Source organism: Leptodactylus fuscus, chromosome 11 (genome assembly GCF_031893055.1).
Source record: "Leptodactylus fuscus isolate aLepFus1 chromosome 11, aLepFus1.hap2, whole genome shotgun sequence".
Classification (NCBI taxonomy): Eukaryota; Metazoa; Chordata; class Amphibia; order Anura; family Leptodactylidae; genus Leptodactylus; species Leptodactylus fuscus.
Window position 1 is genome coordinate 42,189,130 of NC_134275.1, and position 20,936 is coordinate 42,210,065.

The 20,936-nt window shown below is 45.0% G+C and overlaps 1 protein-coding gene across 1 annotated transcript; it reads left to right on the plus strand.

Moving 5' to 3' along the window:
- The first annotated feature begins 233 nt into the window (after nt 1–233).
- CRAT (carnitine O-acetyltransferase) lies at nt 234–20,531 on the plus strand. Its single transcript, XM_075259954.1, has 14 exons — nt 234–551; nt 8,982–9,242; nt 10,770–10,888; nt 12,054–12,107; nt 12,188–12,353; nt 12,437–12,611; nt 13,263–13,441; nt 13,523–13,623; nt 14,666–14,785; nt 14,975–15,097; nt 16,735–16,870; nt 16,965–17,027; nt 17,651–17,788; nt 17,861–20,531. Exons 1-14 carry the CDS (start codon nt 525–527, stop codon nt 18,074–18,076), a joined length of 1,878 nt encoding a protein of 625 aa, XP_075116055.1. The 5' UTR covers nt 234–524; the 3' UTR covers nt 18,077–20,531.
- Nucleotides 20,532–20,936: the final 405 nt, after the last annotated feature.

Below are 20,936 nucleotides of genomic sequence, written 5' to 3' on the forward strand. Positions count from 1 at the left end.
AACTAGGCGCTTGCCAATTACAAAAATGGCCGTCGAGGAGTCCCCTTCAGCCATCTTTACTAAGGGCACATTTTCCGCCCTTTCAAGCTTTCGCTAAATATTACATTCGTTAAATGATTTCCATATCAGGAAACTGAGAGGTGACGTCATGGCGTCTAGTAAGCATTTGCCCTTAATCAAGATGGCTCTGGGTTTGGGAACGCGGGCGCCATATTTGTTCCTGGCAACTCCTAGTTGCGTATATCTCCTGTTTGCAAACATTTGGAGGAGAGTTCTTCTCCTGAGAGCGGTTTCTATCCCAGGGTGATGTTACGGAAGGGAATTTGTTGTGTGTGAGGAGACCCGGCCAGAACATGGCCGCTGCGCCCCACCCTGGCCTGTGTGGGCAGTGCAGCAGAGTTGTGTTGACAGTGCAGCAATGAAGTTCCCTTGCCACTGTCCTTGTGAGTGACAGCAGGTCGGCAGTGACAGCTCTCAGTAGGGACTTTGTACTGGGGCTCTGATATCTCTCCCCTGCAGGAGACATGCTGGCCTTTATAGCTAGGAGCATGGTAAGTACAGCAGCCTGGGGGAGGTGGGGGTGAGGGGTCATGAAATGGGGGGGTAGGGTAGGGTATGACCTGTGTGCTAACCCTTTCTTTCCAGGACAGATCACCTTTAGGGTTAATCGTGTTCAGGGCTATCACTTTTAGGTGATTTAACACTTTAAGACTGTGTTCACACTATGCGGGTGCAATGGAGAAAACTGCATGCGCTGCACTTTCTTAACTTTGCAGGTGAAACGCGTCGATGTGAATAGTTTTCCCTGCAAAATTAATAAACTGCGTCAAAAAATGCACCAATACGGCATGCGTTTATTTCCCATGTAGTTTTAACTGCATTGTGTGCACGTTCCCCAATTCGTAGCAGCCGTTTAGTTTTTCACATTTTTTTTCTACACCTATAATTTGCAATATGGTAGCGTGTCAAGAGAACGGAGGCCTTGCATATAACCGCTATCTTAGTATCCTTTATGTTGATGTATATATGTGTCATTGGGAAAGGTTGCCATGTTTGTGGCCGTAGTAGCCCTATAGTTCATTTATTTTTTACTACTTTTTTGGCCATTTTATAATTTCTCACTATTATTTTGCAATTATTGGATCGTCATAGCGTGAAACTGTTCTGGTTTCAGCACAATGTATTTGTGGAGAGAACCGCCTGTATCATGTTCACATGTCTATAGTGCAATCCTGGAGGAGAAATATAAGTTCTTAGGGGTGGTAAGTAAATCGTCCTTGGGCCGTGTTCACACTGCAGATTTCAGTTTATATACTGCATGCGTTCCTCCTCTTATTGTTTTCAGTGGGTAACTGCACTGCAGTCCAGCGTTATGGGAACGAAAGCATTGACGCGCCAATATGTGACAAAGGATGGAGCCATAGGGATGGTGTGCTCCTCAGAATCCATCCAGTATGAGGTCTCCTGCATTTCGTGTGACATGTACATATCTATATAGCGGTCATATAGCGGTGATATAAGTCCTGAGGTGCAGTATGAGGTCTCCTGCGCCCCGTGTGACATGTACATATCTATATAGCGGTCATATAGGGGAGATAGAAGTCCTGCGCTGCAGTATGACGTCTCCTGCGGCCCGTGTGATATCTATATAGCGGTGATATAAGTCCTGAGGTGCAGTATGAGGTCTCCTGCGTCCCGTGTGTCATGTACATATCTATATAGCGGTCATATAGCGGTGATAGAAGTCCTGAGCTGCAGTATGAGGTCTCCTGCGGCCGGTGTGATATGTACATATCTATATAGCGATCATATAGGGGAGATATAAGTCCTGAGCTGCAGTATGAGGTCTCCTGCGTCCCGTGTGACATGTACATATCTATATAGCGGTCATATAGGGGAGATATAAGTCCTGAGCTGCAGTATGAGGTCTCCTGCGTCCCGTGTGATATGTACATATCTATAAAGCGGTGGTATAAGTCCTGAGCTGCAGTATGAGGTCTCCTGCACCCCGTGTGACATGTACATATCTATATAGCGGTCATATAGCGGTGATAGAAGTCCTGAGCTGCAGTATGAGGTCTCGTGTGACATGTACATATCTATATAGCGATCATATAGCGGTGATAGAAGTCCTGAGGTGCAGTATGAGGTCTCGTGTGGCCCATGTGATATGTACATATCTATATAGCGCTCATATAGTGGTGATATAAGTCCTGAGGTGCAGTATGAGGTCTCGTGTGACATGTACATATCTATATAGCGGTGATAGAAGTCCTGAGGTGCAGTATGAGGTCTCGTGTGACATGTACATATCTATATAGCGGTCATATAGCGGTGATAGAAGTCCTGAGCTGCAGTATGAGGTCTCGTGTGACATGTACATATCTATATAGCGATCATATAGCGGTGATAGAAGTCCTGAGGTGCAGTATGAGGTCTCCTGTGGCCCATGTGATATGTACATATCTATATAGCGCTCATATAGTGGTGATATAAGTCCTGAGGTGCAGTATGAGGTCTCGTGTGACATGTACATATCTATATAGCGGTGATAGAAGTCCTGAGGTGCAGTATGAGGTCTCCTGCGCCCCGTGTGATAAGTACATATCTATATAGCGGTCATATAGGGGAGATAGAAGTCCTGAGCTGCAGCAAAGAGATCCTTCTAGGGACGTGTTCACACAGCTCGCTCTGCACAATGATTTTTCCTCCTATTCTGTGTGTATTTCGCCTCCCATTGGAAGCTGTGCTGTAGTCCTGCATTGCTGAAGCAAAGGTACTGCCACGCCAATTCGTGAGGTGGCGTCCACAACAGATAGCCAAATGCCTCACTTGGGGCGAATCCACTGCAGACATCCAAAGGTCGTCCTCCATTTTCTAGCGGAGATTTTCTGGCATTGTAGGATGTCTGACATGTCTAAGGCAATGCTCCCACGGCAGGAGAACATATCGTATAGCCTGCCGTGTATTTTTACCCTGAACCCGGAGGCCATGTCCATAGCACGGCCTTGTCTTACAGCCAATCACAGAACTACTTTCATTTTTCCACAGAAGGTAAATAATGAGCGCTGACAGGTTGCTATTGGCTACAAGGCTAATAAGTGAGGCTGAATGTAGAGTCTATGGGGCCTCTCCACCCCAGATTGGATTGTTTGCTATGGGCAATAAGGCCAGATTTTCTGTCAGGCAGTATTAGTGCGGCACAATGTATGTGGGTCATATTCTGTTTGGGTGTAGTACAATTGCCTTGGTAACTGCACCCTCACCCATCTTCACCCTCTTGAATTAGAGGGTCCTGCCCTGTATGTGTCGTAGCCGGGGCCCATGTGCCCCATACAATACTATCGCCCCATCTCAGGACATCCCCTTTACACACCAAGGTGGCCACTTCTAACTCTATGGCGCCATCTTTAAGTGGCAAGTGGCTCAGCAGACTGCGAGGGAGCGATCCTGCCATGACTCTCACCCTCAGGCCATACATAATTCTGCCTTCATTCCAGCCATGAAAGCGAACGCGCTCATGTCACCAGTCACTGCAACAAAACAGTCAGCAGAAATCCATCAGGTTTATAGCAGCTTGTGAGTCGCAACGTAACCACATTCACTACTCACAAAGAAATACTGACATCTTTGCTCCTGTCCAAAGTCGCCATGTAGTCCGAGCCTTATGAGGCCGCAGTGACAAAGTGTGGCCATGAACGGCAGCGGAATATGGCGACTTTGGCTGGAGCAGTGTCTGGAGTGTGTTGGAGTGTTCTCGTGTCCCACATTTTGGGGGAGAGAAGGATTGGGCTGTTGGATTTTAACGTTACCTTTCTTCTTTTCTTAAGGGTGCGCGTTACCTATTTCTAGCTAAGCTGGACGATCATCAAACTCAGATTTCCACACCGCTTTTCTTGGCTGCTGAATGGCAAAGCTGCCTAGCTCCATAGTCACCAACATGCGTTTCGCATAATCTGCCATTCAGAAGTCTGGGAAAGCATAGTGACCACTGTAGGAGCTGCTGTTGGTTTCAATTCTGCTTTCTCAGGACTGGACGTGTAGGAGGCTGATAGTAAAGGGTGCCTCAAGGACTTCTATTTTAGGGAGAAACATCCATGCTTTGGTAAACTGATTCAGGGGGGTTTGATGTCCTAGATGATGACCCCGGCCGGCCAGCAGATGTCGGTGTATGTCAGTGCTGAAGCATGGTCGCTCTGAATAGTCAGGATGTTTGCAGTGTATTGTGTTACACATGGGCCGGGGTCTCATACCCTTGAGGTGTAGTTTTTAGCTCATGATAGTCCCAGGCATGGACTGTACACAGGATCTGCTGTATATGTAGGAGAATGGGAATTTGCATTTCGTCATTGCCTGTTGACAATAATCTGGCATCCCATAATTCTTTGGACTGCAATGAATATAATTCTAGATCTACAGTGAATACTGACACACAAAGAAAAAGGGAGAAGATGTAACATTACTTTGGATTACTTTTTACAATTCGTCATTGCCTGTTGACAACAAGTTGTCATCCCACAATTCTTTGCACTGCAGTGAATAGAATTCCAGGACTGCAAAGAATAATGACACACAAAGTAGAAGGAAAAACAGGGCAAAATGTTGTTTTGCTTGACAGTGGAGACTTGTGCACTGTTCAGGGACCTGGGAAAGCTGAGTTCAGTGGAATCAGTATCCAGCAGTCTTTACCATGCCCTGCCCTGTAGGGTGTGTTTGTATCTGGCTGTTGCAGCGCTATAATCAGTTATTACAGCTCTCTGCCTTGATAACCATTGGTGGTCAGAGGTCACGCTCCAGCTACAAAACGGGAAATCAAGGACATGAAACTGGGGTAAAGTTTACATTCCTCTTCATAGCTCTGGGACTGTAGTCCGAGCAATGGCCGACACCTTATAATAACCAAAACGCCTCCAGGATCAGTTTTTATAAAATACAGGTGGATGGTCCCTGGTAACATACAGGGGGCGCCAGGTGTAAAACTACAGCAGGAAAATGTGGTGTCTGTGGGCTGTGCTGCAGATCTACTCATAGTTGTATCATATCGTATTGATATCTTATATAGGATAGTTTGAGAGGTAGGACCCTCACAATCCCAAGATGGGGGTACCCCATGACGTGCTTGTTGTCTTTGGTTTGGTCAGGGCTCAACACACATACATGACACAAATATCTCTCGGTCATCTAACCGAAGGTGGCTGTCCCATATACCAAACCTCTTCTTAGTAATTGTCCACCTTGGTGGTCAAGGGAGTTGTAGGGGAGGGTGTGCTCACTGTTAAAGGGGTTCTCCAGTTTTTATTTGAGGTGAGGTTCCCCTGTCCAATATCTTCATCTATTTGCCAGAGAGTGGTTGCAAAAAGTGACTCTTACTCTGGAGGACCTTGTCCTGTCCTTCGTTACATAGACAACCCATTGATATGCGTGGATATGGTGTAATGCTTCATTTTCCCTGTGGTGGCGCTACAGGAATACTGAACACTTAGTGCAGATGACGGCGGGGGATCCCAGGAAGAGGATACACTGATAAGATTGTCAGTGGACCCTCTAAGAAGAGCTACCCAGAAAATGCTGACTATAGTGCGGTATATTAGAGAATTGCCTTAAAATGCATTTTAGGTTGTTGCGTTCGCTCCAGAGCAGTGAAGTGATTGGGTGGGATTATATAGCGACTCCCTGTAAATCGCATTACGACCACAACTTTTAGTTGGAAAAGACACAAACACCCTCAATTATTTAGCGAATCTGAGTCCCATTCGCAGCACCTTGCTTTGTAGTGCGACTTCATTCGCAGGAGTCACATGGTGATCACATGACAGGAGTCTCCACATAGGCCTTGTCTAAGGGTTGTTACTTAAGCAGTTCCCTGTATATTAATGGGAGGTATGAGTAAGAACAGCATGGTCCTGTTACCCAGGGCTTCCGTTTTTCCACTATCAGAGCTGTGAATGGCTTCATTATGGCGGCACGCCTGATTCTCCTGCCAAGTGTTGCACAATTATTGACACAAGCAGTGACTGTGGTGCCCGGCGGGCAGTTGAGATGTGATCTCATGTCCAACATACACAGAGGTTATAACAGCCCGTTCCTGCATTCATCCTGCTGACAATCTATTCCCCCGGTGTAGACACTTGCACATCAGGTATGTAGTCTGTAACATGTCCCCATACCCTCAGGATAGCAGCAGGGGCCCTACATAACTAACCCTCCTACTTGTAGGGTAACAGCGCCGTAATTATATTTTATAGGGAAAATTGCTTATAGGGTAATTCCCTTCCTGAGGTCTCCATAGGCTGCTATACACACTCTTTCGCAATTTTCACAGTGGATTTATATTATGTCTTTCCCAATTTCCAATATGCTGGGATATTACACATTGTAACGGAAGTACAGCTGTGGTGCTGATGGAGACCAACACCTGGTGAAGATATACAGGCCCATACACACTGACCTGTGACTGGCCTTTAAATGACACATACTAGCCCTAGTAAGCTAGGATTAAAGGGGTCCCTGCTAGGGGTAAGCTTATCCTGAAGTTAAAGGGGCCCTCTCAGAAAGACTAGCGAAAAAGTATCTCCCATATGTACTAATTCACAGATGCTAGGACTGTATAGTAGCACTTACAAGACTAAAGCGAGTCACTGACCGACAGCTATTCCCTATACACGTGCACACTTGATTTGGCTAAGAGTGCATATGTTCTTTGTAAGGATAGGTGCATAGCACCCGCAAGGACTAAAGCTAGTCATACACTTAAGATCCACCTTTGTGCACACATACTTTGTTTGGCTGAGAGTGCAGGTGTGCTCAGTAGGGAGAGGGGAGTAATGCCCTCAAGACTAAAGCTAGTTATACATTTGAGATAGTTATCAGCTGAACACTTGTACAGCCAACAGCTATTCCTCCCAACCCTCCAATACACATGCAGACTTGGCTTGTTCTCAGCAGGGAGAGGGGAGTCAGTCACCTCTGGTGACCGCTTGTCTCTCAATCCTTTTTCTCTCTCGACATCGGGGAAGAGCATTATGACCCCTCATGCACAATAGATGGTCAGAGGGTTCTGCTGAAATTGTCAGCTTTACAGTAGGAAGAGCAGCTCCGGAGTATAAACTTCTGTAAGAGTTGAAGTTCTGTGCAGCTAGGAGAATCACCTGAATAATAGGCACCAGTTAGTATCTGGGTAACTATTCCAAATTGTAATGGCTGCCGTTTTGTTTCCAGTGTAAGGTTTTGGTCCTGCATGTTGTTTAGTCTGTCTCAGAGCGTCAGGTATGGCGATGGATGACAGGCGCCGGTCTCATCAGGTACAGTACGCCTCTTGCTCTATGTCTTACCCCTCCGGCCGGGGCTGTCCTCCTGCTCTTACCTGATTTGCTTCCGCTGGGATCAGAATAATGAGACGACGGATAATTCATCTCATTACCTCTTATCCTGTTATATCCACCATGTCCAGGAGACTGCCAGGATAAGGCCCAAGATCTCATCATCCGTGTCCTCCAGATTAGTAGAAGTAGGTTCAAGAAATCAATAAGGACATAATCCCCATGGAGACAGCACTAGGGGATTATGAGCTGGGCTGCAGTACCAGAGACAGCCCATTGACAGGAGTGGCGCTGCTTCTGGAGAAATAAAGCAGACCTTTTCTTAGATATAGAACTTTTCCAGGTTTATTAATTGATGACCTATCCTTGATGGGGATCTGTCGCCTGTCAGTCAGCTGCAGACTCTTCACCACTTGCCAGACACAGCGCCTTATATTGTCTAGTGACTATGCTTGGTATTGCAGCTCATGCTCATTCACTTAAATAGAACAGAACTGCCAGCAGGCCATGTGACCGATGATCGTGACATCACATAGCCTCGGAGTGCCATTGCCAATCTGTGGGTCTCTGATCCCCCGCTGATCTTCAGTTGATGACCTATCCTAATAGTAGGTTATCAATTATAAAGTCTGGAAAACCCATTTAAGAATATATTAGGCAATTTTTTGAATACTGGTTCCCTTAGTATCATGTTTTTTTTGGAATTGGTCACAGCATAGATTAGGCCTCCTCCTTCTGGTGAGACTAGATTGTGTAGTCGTAGTCAGGAGTCCTTCTCCACAGCAGTTATTGGTGCTGCCATCTACCCTTGGACTAAACTATTTGGTCACCTCTCCCTTTACCCATGTACTGTATATGTGATATGGGGACATTGTAGCAGTATTACAGCCTTATTACCGGGGTGTTCTGCTGTACTGTAGCACAGGCTATTGCAGCACATTCCTTGGTAATGATGTATTGTGCAATGTAAATATCTCGCACTGTACAAACAGATGGAGAAAGTAATAACTGCACATAACCTGCACTGAGAATCTACTAAACCAGACTACGCAGGATATACATAGGGGATCACGTCTCATGGGACCCCACCTTCTCATCTATAGGCCACCCCACACTATGTACCTCCTCTTAACACTGCCTGTGGACAAGTGCGCTAGGACTGCCGGGACCCAAATATTTGGCTGACTCTATAATACCTGGATGGCCTCTGAGCCCAGAAACCACATCTAGGGGCAAATAACCTATTAACCCAATATATGCTGATGCTATCTTTTAATAAGGAACTTAACCGCAGTTTCTGAAATGAATCCGAAACTTCAGCTTTTTATAACACGCAGAAATTTATTAACACAGCTAAAGATCTGGACATTGTTACTCACAGGTATCAACCAGTCAGACATATAAACATGCCGTTACAGCGCCCCTTTTGTCCATAGTCTTTGTCTGGTATTACAGCATCCAGATCCAAGAGAGCTGCAGTACCAGACACTGCCTATGGATAAGGGTGGTGCTGTTTCTGGTAAGATAAAAAACAGTCCTTTTTTCTAAGACGTTGTGCCCCATGTAATTTTGGGTAGCATTACTATTTGACTTATATAATTTAAGTTTCTTTTCTCTTTCTTTTTTTTTTCTTTTTTTTTTTTTTTTTTTTTTTAAATATAGGCAAGGCCGGCTCGCTTGGTAAAGCCTGTATCACTAGTGAAGCTGCCAGGTAGGTACTTGGCACACCAGGAGGGATTGCCCCACTTTCCAGTACCACCATTGCAGCAGACACTGGACAAGTACCTCCTGGCCCTGAGACCCCTGGTGCCTCAAGAAGAATGGAGCCATACCGAGGGGCTGGTGGAAGACTTCCGGACGTCTGGAGTGGGCGAGCGGCTGCAGAAGGGTCTAGAGAGGAGAGCAAAGAAAACTGAAAACTGGGTACTGACCTCTGATATTGATACTGTTACTGTAGATCATTGGCCTCCAACTTGTACCTGTCTAGCTGCTGCAACTAGACAACTCCCAGCCTTAACTGGCAGAGGCATACTAAGAGTTGTAGTATTACAACAGCTGGAGAGCACAAGTTGTAGAAACTGCCTTTAAAGGAAGTCGAAAAATCAGTATCAAGATAATGAAAGTTTCTTGTATGGCGGCTTCTACACTTACCAAAGATTATTTTCTTCTTCTACATTGCAGCTCCATTTTCTTGAAAATCTGAATTTTATTCTTATGTAAATTAGCTGAGATGGGGCGTGTCCTCTTCTGCTGGGGCTTCACTCTCTGCTGTAGATAACCTGCCCTAACTGCCCCCAGCTCCTCCCCCACTGCTTGTATGAGTTTGTCATAGTTTACTAGAGCTGAGCGTAAAGGAAAGAAATGACCCTGAAGCCCTTTCCCACTAATTTCCATAAGAATAAAATCCTGAACAAGGAACCGCCAAGCAGAATAAGACATCATAAGAAAGTGTAGAAGCCACCCTACAAGATACTGCCTTTAGTTTGATAGCAATTATCTTGCTCACGACTCTCTTTAAATCAGGAAACCCCTCAACCGGTGGGTAGAAAACCCTTTTAAGGTGTTCCCAAGGCTAAACAATCCATGACTTATCCTTAGGTTAGGTCATCATTTAAAGATCGGCCATGGATAGATGAGCAATTTGAAAGTCCTGGAAAAACCCTTTAAATTTCCTATCACCCTCCGCTGACTGGCTGAGGGAGGACACATGACCAAATAAATAACTCCTCATGGATTGGAGTCAGTCACGTGGTCTCTTCCAGCCTTTCAGGAGAGAGGGATGGACAAACCCTTCCAGAACGTAGCCCAGGGCTGCTCCCTACACTTCTACCAAACAGCTGACTACTGGGAAAACCCTCTTAACAGGTGGTTATTTTCCCTACAGCTACCCCTGCAGGAGACTTGTAGTATCACATGGCTAAAAGGGTAGACACAGTATTAGGGTGGCTTTCTGTACTGGATCAAAGTGGGGGTTGCTGATTGGGTTGTTCCCCTGTATGTTGTCCATATGTCCTAATAGAATTTGCCTTCATAAAATAACCCCTGATATAAAGTATACACTTTCAGGGCCATATGTGGGATGTCGTCCACAGCTGGACACTCTGCAGCTGACCTGCCCGTGGCCAAAACTGCCTGCTTTTTTGCATGGATTTTGCTCCTTCAGCCAGGCTGGTTTTCTACCTGCACATTACAAATGCTGAACTCTTCAGCAACCTCACAGTAATAAAAACTGACTTGCTGTGGGTGCAAAAAGACGTATTTTGCGTATTTTTTTTCTGCTCGATGTGTGAACGATGCCCACTTCACTACTATTGTATTTTAACGCAGTTTCGCCAAAGCAGTTCCCCCAGCAGCCACACTGCTTCAAACTCTGAATGCGCAGTGCCAACCCTGACATTGTTATGGGGGGCCTGATTTAGTGACATTGTGCTGTTGTGTGCCTCTCCGCAGCTCGCTGACTGGTGGCTGCAGACGGCGTATCTGGAATACCGTCTGCCTGTGGTGGTTCACTCCAGCCCTGGGGTGGTTTTGCCAAAGCAAGACTTTGAAGACAGACAGGGACAGCTAAGGTAAGTAACTTTCCTTTTGCACTTTGCACTTGCCTTGTACAGTGACCTATGTCTACCCTGTAGCAGAAGGGGGGGGGGGGAATTACACAGCAAGATAGAGGATGGCCTCTGCCCAGGGTGACCTTTCCCACACTTACTTGGCAGCTATTTCCACTCCGCTCAAAATAAAGTCCAATAAGATTTATGATGGCCAGTTATACCAGACCCTCCCCTGTGTACAGATTCTACCACTCGTCACTCTGATCTCCAGCCTGTACCCCTCCTCAACAGTGCAGGGGATTATAACATTACACGGTCATCTTACTCAATAATGCAGCACATTACAAGTGACAAGCCAGTATTCACATCTTATCCGGGTGTTATCTTTCTGAAAGCCGCCTTTATGTGTCAGGTTTCTGGTGTCTGATCTACAATGTCTGTGTATATATATATATATATATATATATATATATATATATATATATATATATATATATATATATATGCTCAGGCACATTAGATGCGTATTGTCCAGCAGTGTGTGTATGGCGGTGTCCTGACTCTCTGACCTCAGGTGGTCGGGCATGTTTGATTTCAACATGTCCTTTCCTTTGTTTTCAGTGCAGATAAACTGCCGTCATAGTCACCTGACAGTAACTGGTTCCCCACTCAGCACTAAAGTGTTCCAGGACCTATTCTTGGTGTGATTAGTGGGGGGTCTGACACCCAGGACCCCTAGCTGGTTGAAGAGGCTGCAGTGTTTAGTGCTGCGACCTATTCACTGAATACCAAGCATGGTGCCGTACATAGCATGATCTGCTTTGCATTACAGTTCAGCTCCATTCGCTTGAATGGGACTGGGCTGCTGCTGCTCATGTGACCGATGAAATTGACATCATGAGCACAGGGAAGAGCGCCATTGCCTCCACAGACAGCTGATCAGTTGGGACACCCATTAAGAATAGGTCATTGATATAAGTCACCACTAGGGGGCGCTAGTACTACCGTAAATGCAGTGAAAGCAAAAATGCTTATCTGTTCAGGGCAGGGCCCCTCCTCAACACTGGCCCATGGCATCTGTACAGTCTACTTCATGGCCAGGTGAGGTATTTGTACCATCTGCCAGCCCCAGCACCACCAATACCATTTTACTGTTTGGTTTTACAATAATTTCTGTTTCTCTTAGATTTGCCGCAAAGCTGATTGAGGGCGTTCTGGACTTCAAAGCCATGATAGACAAGTAAGCAATGGGCTGGCACCAGCAGACCTTCTCATTAATATGTCTATGGGCCTGATATATATTGTGTCCTCCTATTACAGTGAGACCCTTCCGGTGGAATACCTTGGTGGTAAACCTCTGTGTATGAATCAGTATTACCAGATTCTGTCATCCTGTCGAATTCCTGGTCCAAAGCGGGACTCTGTGGTGAACTACAGTCAAGGGAAGAACCCCTCCACTCATATAACTGTGGCCCATAACTTCCAGGTACCTTCATTGTCTCATTGGTAGATTTAGATGTCCTGAGGATGACGTTACTGGTCTTTACTGGTATCCTTATCTCGCTGTAGTTCTTTGAGCTGGACGTATATAACAGGGATGGAAGCCCCCTCACCTCTGATCAGATTTTTATTCAGCTGGAAAAGATATGGGGGACCTCACTACAGACCAACAAGGAGCCCATTGGCATTTTGACTACGAATCACAGGAACAGTTGGGCCAAGGCCTACAACAATCTCATCAAAGGTGAGTTGAAGATGACGTCTAGTCATGTGCAAGGTGGTATTCCTACGACCCTGTTCATGCATTCACAATCGATTCTAATACCATATAAAGGGGTTTACTTGGCTTCATTAATTGATGACCTTTTCTAATGATAGGTCATCAGTTGAAGATGAATGGGAGTCTCATTGATGACCCATACTAAGGAGGTCATCCATTGATAAATCCAGGAAACCCCTTTAAATTTGACCATTTGTAACACATCATACACTGTATGAGACACTGCACTGGAGGACGTCATCTGTACTGACACCCACACAGATCCACTACCAGAACTCTTCATCTCCTTCATTGTTTACCAGGCCCAGCTCTATACAAGTTGGTAGATCAGTCCCATTTACTTGAATAAGACTTAGCTGCATTACCATGTGCAGCCAATACAAAATGTATGGTGCTATGCTGTGTACAGTGAAAAGGACAATGTCCTTTTAGTCAGTGCCAGGAGCCAGACCCCACCTAAGGATAGTTCATCATCGCCAAGGATAGTCATCTTCATTCATCACTCACATCTCACTGACTGTCAGTGTTGTACATGGCACATGATGGATAACAGATTTTGTGTTGGAGCTCGGGAGCTTCGCCTTACACCTCTGATGTTCTCATTTCTATAACTAGATAAAACCAACAAGGAGTCGGTCCGCTCCATCCAGAAGAGCATCTTCACCGTGTGCCTGGATGGCCCCATGCCCAAGGTTTCTGATGAACTCTACAAGAGTCGCGTAGCTGCTCAGATGCTACATGGCGGGGGCAGCCGTCTGAACAGTGGCAACCGGTGGTTCGACAAAACCCTTCAGGTAGGAGAGGCGGTGGTCTTGGGATACTTTGTGAGCAGAGTATTTGGTATATTAGACCTCTCACATTGTGTCTGCTCTTAGTTCATAGTAGCGGAGGATGGGTCTTGCGGGCTGGTGTATGAACATGCCCCTGCAGAAGGACCGCCCATCGTGGCCTTGTTGGATCATGTTGTTGAATACACGTAAGGGTCTTCTGAATGCATTATATCCATATCTCATTTATTTTTTTTAATTAATCATGGGAATTATTTCAGTCCACACAGAATATATTTATACAAAAACTTCCTATTATAATTTTTTTTACCTTTACACAGAATAGAGCGTGAATGGTGTGCTAATGTGTGTATGTGACTATGCCTCCACTAACTTCTATGGGACCGTTGGAGATGCCCAAAGACCGAGCTCTGTCAGCCCCATAGAGGTGAATGTAGAGGTAGATACTACTGCTCTGTTTACACTGGGTTTTCACAATGTAATAAGGTAAAATGATTTTTATTGCCATACTCTGTAAGTAAGAATATGAAAGGGGTTCTCATGACTAGGATATTGATGATCTATCCTTAGTATAGGTTATCAATATCAGATTGGTGGGTCCAGAACTGGCACCCCAGCTGATCAGCTGTTTGAAGCACTTGCAGCGCAACTTCCACTTTACAGGTTTGTGACCTCACATTCATCTGTTATGAGGCCTGTCTGCAGCTCAATCCCATTGAGGTAAATATCCCACTGAGCTGCACAGCCACTTGGTGTTGAACTCCCACCACTCTGTTATCGATCCTAATGATAGGACATTAGTATCTGAGTCCAGAAATCCACTTAAAATAATATAGAAATAGTAAAAAACCCTTCATGCACTCTGAAATCCCTGCTAAATTCATCTTGGTCTCCCAAGACTGATTTTCACTTTACTCAGATATCAGATTACAAGTGTCTGTAGAACAGCAGTGAGGAGCAGTGGGAATTGAGTGAGAAAGAAAGACTCTTGGACGAAGGTTGCAGCAACTAATAGTGCAATTTCTATCTCTCCCAAGTGCTCTATTCACATCAGTAACCTAACATGTCCTCCATGAGTGAGTAAGAGAGTGTTAGGGAGCAGACTATTCTGGCCTCTCCATATGCAATATATAGGAGATATGGCAGCTGCAGTTTTCCCCTCTGAGGAATCAGAGGGGAAAAACTGCAGAAAATGAAGAGAACATGTCAAATTATTTATTTTTAATACAGGAAGAAGCCCGATCTGGTGAGCTCTCCGATGGCTCAGCTTCCAATGCCTAAGAAACTGCGCTTCAACATCACTCCAGAAATCAAGGATGACATTGATAAAGCCAAGCAAAACCTAAACATGTGAGTGTACATTTACGGATATGACCTTCATGCTGGCCTGAAATATGGTTTATGTGAATTAGCAGACAGGAAACAGTTAACGCAACATTTAAAGGGGTGACCCGAGACCCTTGACTGGCAGTATACATTGTATATAGTCCCGTTATGTTCTACTTATTCTCTTCTTGTTTCTTCTGTTCCCCACTTTAGATTGATTCATGACTTGGATGTTAAAGTCATTGTTTTTGAAGCATTTGGGAAAAATTTCCCGAAGTCAGAAAAGATGAGTCCAGATGCCTTTATCCAAGTGGCTCTCCAGCTGGCGTATTTCCGGTAAGTAGGGGTCCATTCAAGCGTAAGCCAGAAATTGTGAATATCTGATAGCATGGAAAAGTCTAGTGTAATGGCCGCAACACAACAGAAGTTCCAGAATGAAGATCTTGTGTAGATATTTGGTTTAAGATAGAAGGATCTGGAGTGTCCTCCAACCAGTGGCTCTGGAAAGCGAGCGGTTATTATAGGGAAGGTTATTACAGATGAGAACTAGGAGTTCTAAAGATTTTAGGAGTGGCCTGAAGTTTGTGAGTGATAGAAGCCATTATAGAGACTGGCAGAAGTGGCTATAGGCCGAGATGTCATTTTAATGTTTCCATAAAGATTTTACCTGTAAAAGTCAAGTAACTTTCTAAAATACATTTTTCTTATTTTATTCTGACTTAAATCCTGTGTTATACTGCAGAGCTGCACTCACTATTCTGCTGGTGCAGTCACTGTGTACATACATTACATTACTTATCCTGTACTCATCCTGTATTATACTCCAGAGCTGCACTCACTATTCTGCTGGTGCAGTCACTGTGTACATACATTACATTACTTATCCTGTACTCATCCTGTATTATACTCCAGAGCTGCACTCACTATTCGGCTGATGCAGTCACTGTGTACATACATTACTTATCCTGTACTGATCCTGAGTTACATCCTGTATTATACTCCAGAGCTGCACTCACTATTCTGCTGATGCAGTCACTGTGTACATACATTACTTATCCTGTACTGATCCTGAGTTACATCCTGTATTATACTCCAGAGCTGCACTCACTATTCTGCTGATGCAGTCACTGTGTACATACATTACTTATCCTGTACTGATCCTGAGTTACATCCTGTATTATACTCCAGAGCTGCGCTCACTATTCTGCTGGTACAGTCACTGTGTACATACATTACATTACTTATCCTGTACTGATCCTGAGTTACATCCTGTAGTATACTCCACAGCTGCACTCACTATTCTGCTGGTGCAGTCACTGTGTACATACATTACATTACTTATCCTGTACTCATCCTGTATTATACTCCAGAGCTGCACTCACTATTCGGCTGGTGCAGTCACTGTGTACATACATTACATTACTTATCCTGTACTGATCCTGAGTTACCTCCTGTATTATACTCCACAGCTGCACTCACTATTCTGCTGGTTCAGTTGAGGATGTAACTCAGGATCAGTACACGATAATTAATGTAATGTATATACACAGTGACTGCACCAGCAGAATAGTGAGTGCAGCTCAGGAGTGTAATATAGTCTAGAACTCAGGATCAGTACAGGAGAAGTAATGTATGTATATAGTGAGTGCAGCTCTGGAGTATAATACAGGATGTAACTCCGGATCAGTACAGGATAAGTAATGTAATGTATGTACACAGTGACTGTACCAGCAGAATAGTGAGTGCAGCCTGGAGTATAATACAGGATGTAACTCAGGATCAGACTCCAGAGCTGCACTCACTATTCTGCTGGTACAGTCACTGTGTACATACATTACATTACTTATCCTGTACTGATCCTGAGTTACATCCTGTATTATACTCCAGAGCTGCACTCACTATGCGGCTGGTGCAGTCACTGTACATATATTACATTATTGATCCTGAGTTACAATCATTTACGCCATCGGCAGGATGTACGGACGAGCTTGCGCCACTTATGAGAGTGCATCCCTACGAATGTTCCGCCTTGGTAGGACAGACACTATCCGGTCGGCCTCTGTGCAGTCTCTGGAGTTTGTGCAAGGAATGGAGGATTCTGGGAAACAAGTGAGTGACAAGCCTGAACCCATTGATACTTGGGCAGGAGGCCGTGCTCTGGCTGATGCACATGTTCTGTTTTTTTCTTCTTTCTTGTCCTTAGAACTTGGAGAAAGTGGATCTGCTCAGAAAAGCGGTTCAAGCTCATCGTGCCTATACGGACATGGTAGGTGGGAAAAGTCCATCCAAAAATTTTAAATCTCTGAAAACCCCTTTAGATTTCTGAGACTGGCATACATTTCAGCAACAATTTATGCGAGTTTCTCGCTTAAATTATAGTAAATTTGTGGATTGGAGAAGGCCAGGTCTGCTCCTGCTAAGACACCCCCCAACATGGCCACTTTTTAGGAAAGTGCTATGAAAACTGTCAAATTGTATTGCAGAAATGACTGCGCTCCACAATTTGTGAATTTTATCAGAAAACAGCATAAATTGTATGATAAACCTTCCCTGTACATGGCAGCTAGTCTCCACCCACAAGCTTAGAGAGAACTGCAAACTACAAGTATCAAACTGGTGACATCCTGTACATCAATCACATGGCCATGCTGCAGCTCAGTCCCATTGAAGTGAATGGGGCTGAGCGGCAATACCAAGCACAGCCACTATAGAATGTACGGTGCTGTGCTTTGTATTCAGTGAAGAGGCCGCAGCGCTCACCTTAACTGTGGGGATCCCCAGTGGGGATTCCAGGTGTCGGACCCCACTGATGACCTTCTAAGGAGAGGTCATCAGTATCCTAGTGTTGGAAAAGCCCTTATTACATCATTTATGATGTCATCCTCACAGGCAATCAATGGAAAAGCCATAGACCGCCATCTACTGGGACTGAAGCTCCAAGCCATTGAGGATTTAGTTAGCATGCCGGAGATCTTCATGGACACGTCCTACGCCATGGCGATGCATTTCAACCTCTCCACCAGCCAGGTACAACTCTTACATCTTCCCTAGTGTATTACCCTGTTTCTCCATGTGACTGACACAATGTGTTGTCTGTAGGTACCTGCAAAAACTGACTGCGTCATGTGCTTTGGCCCAGTGGTGCCCGATGGGTACGGCGTTTGTTACAACCCCATGGAAGATCACATCAACTTCTCCGTATCTGCATTTAACAGTTGTGCTGAAACCAATGCTGCAAGGCTGGCCCATTATCTGGAGCGGGCACTCATTGATATGCAGCAACTGATCCAGAGCACCCCCAAGTCTAAGCTTTAATCCTATACCAGCTGGAGACTCTAACCACAATATATGGTGCATTATCCACATACATGCAAGTGTGGGCATCTATCGGTAAGCAGTCAGTGACCACCACAACCAAACATGGTGCCCTCTCAGGACTGGCAGATGGTCTAGATACTAATGAGAATATTCAGATACCATAACGGTTCACTAACTCCAGGAGCTCACCGGGGCGAGGGTTTATCAAACTAGTTCAAAGGAAAAGGAGGTGTTGCCCATAGTAACCAGATACCAGCTCTCATTTTTATAAGGCCCTTAAAGGGATTGTCCAGGGAGTCTTATTTTACTTCCTCCAGGTGATGGTGTACCTGTGGGTCTAGGCTGGTTCCAACAAAAGATCACGTTTGATACCACCTGCCCCCTAGGTCTCCCCTCTCCCGTTTTCACCTCTAGTCATCTATGCTATGAGGGCTGGGTTTATATAGCATAACAATGAGGGAGGAGGTGGAGCCTCCCTGGGGCCAGCTGCTGGTTCCAATCACATGACTCAGGGGCTGAACCAGCCTGGAACATCCAAGTACAGCATCAAAAGCTAAAATAAGATATCCTTAAGATTATCTATGTGATTGGTTGTTGAAGCAACACCCCTTAAAGGGTTTGTCCAGGAGTAGATATTAATGGCCTATTCTTAAAGGGGTTTTTTCAGGCTTTATTAGTTGATAACTTATCCTTAGGCTAGGTCACTGATTGAAAATCAGCTGGGGGTCTGATACCTGGGACCGCCACAGATTAGCTGTTGGAAGCGGCAGTGACCATGTGACGTCACAAGGTATGCTCATAGTTCAGCCCCATTAACGTCAATGGGGCTGATCTGTAACACTAAACACAACTAGTATCCAATGTACTGCAAAGAGGCCACACCGCTCACCCAAACACTGCAGTCTCTTCAAACTGCTGAGCTGATGTGCAGATCCAGCGGCTGCTGCTGACTCGGGGCTGTTCTGGGTGCTGGACCCCACCGATATAATATTGATGACCTATCCTTAGCTTAAGGCCAGCAATATCTACTCTTGGACAAAGCCCTTCAATTTTCCCCACTGCTCTAGTTTTGCTAAATCTGCCCTAATAATAACTTTTATAAATCTGAGTGATGATTATATTACCGTACATACCTAAATAACGTTCATATTTGTGGTGCTGGGGTATCGACTATCAGATGTGACATGTATGTTTAACGTAGGACAATAGGGACTTTGTATGTCGGTATATATACATTTTCAGAGAGTTGAATCAACTTATTCTGTGTTTTGTGACACTAATACATGAATGGCCCTAAGGGAGTGTCCCAGCTATACACGGGACAGGAGAAAGGTGTCCAATCGGTCCTAGAAGTAGAAGGACAAGAAAGAGAGTGTATGAGCGCTCTTAGAATCCCTCCCTACACAGGGGCAGATGTGATCTGGTATACAGTATGGAACGGTAGCCCCCACAGGTAGGCAGGGACTTCTAGTGTCATAGATCACTATGGTACTGGAAGCCTTGGTCTCTAGACTGGATTCAGCCTGAGAAATGTGGACACTGTTCTGGATTTTCTGCACTTTAGCTGCCCGTGTGCAGGGGGCCTTTGAAGGATCAGATATAAGATTTCAGTTCACAGGATAGATCCCAACTGTGAGGTCATGACATTCACTTTACAGAGGCATTAAAGAAACTGTCTGGGGCCTAAATTGTACCAGTGTTTGAGTTGTGTTCTGTCAGTGCATTTCAGGTTTCCAGGTTGGTTCCGACTCTGGGTCCTGTGATCGAAACAAGCACCCGAGTCGATCTGCCTCCTCTCCCATGTTCACAAGAGAGTTACCCATACCTTGAGGACTAGACTAGATCATTAGAATAGCAAAGCCAGCCTCATAGTACAGGTAACTAGCGGCAAACATGGAGGAGGCAGATTGACTTCTTATTCTAGTCGGTACCAGGCCAAGCCTGTAAACAGAATTTAGTCCCTGCTTATCCCCTTTAACGCATGTTATCCTGGATTAGAAAACATGGCTGCTTTAGAAACAGAGCCCCCCCCGTCCATGGGCTGCAGTACCAGACCTGGTCAATGCATCAGAGTGGTGCTATTTCTGGACAGGGCAGCCATGTTTTCCTCATTGTATCCACTGACGCCAGAGAGTTACTATAGCTGTACACAGCGCCTCCATTACCACATGTGCCACAAGTAGGTTTTTGTATTTTGTGACTTCTTTTTACCAGTTCATGTGTGATATGTTATTCTGAAGCAAGTGGCAATCTGTGGCCCGTATATAAAACATACAGGCTCAGTCAGACACTGGACATGGTCTTATGAATATACAATCCATATATTGGTCTTACAATCTAATCCCGACCAATCAGGTTGGTCAGTGAGCTGATGTTTACTTTGCAAGTCGTTGTGATTGTTGGAAATTGTGAAGATTTGATAAAAGATTTCTAATAAATATGATGGCTATAATGGTTTATATTATGTATGTAGCCGCCTTCTCCGTAGCCTGCGACGGAGCAACCTCACAATATTTTTTTTAATGTTTATCCATCAAAACAGAACCAAACCAGTCTGAAAACCGCAAGAAGTAACGTCTGTACAGTTTTCCATTGTGGCCACACCAGTACTGTACTGGTGCAGGTCGCTGCTACATCATTACCCCAATTCCCTTCCCCCTCAACCACTATAAGGCTAACACCTGGCAAGAACGCATCACCGTTCTTCCCGTTGCGCTTTGAACAGAAAGTTCAAGGAGTTTGTTACCATTATATCTACGGGGAAGCCACTGGCGTTTCCATAGATATAATTGACATTGTGATTTCCAAAACCGCGCTGGTTTTGGAAATCGCAGCGTGTCCACGCTGTGGTTTTTCC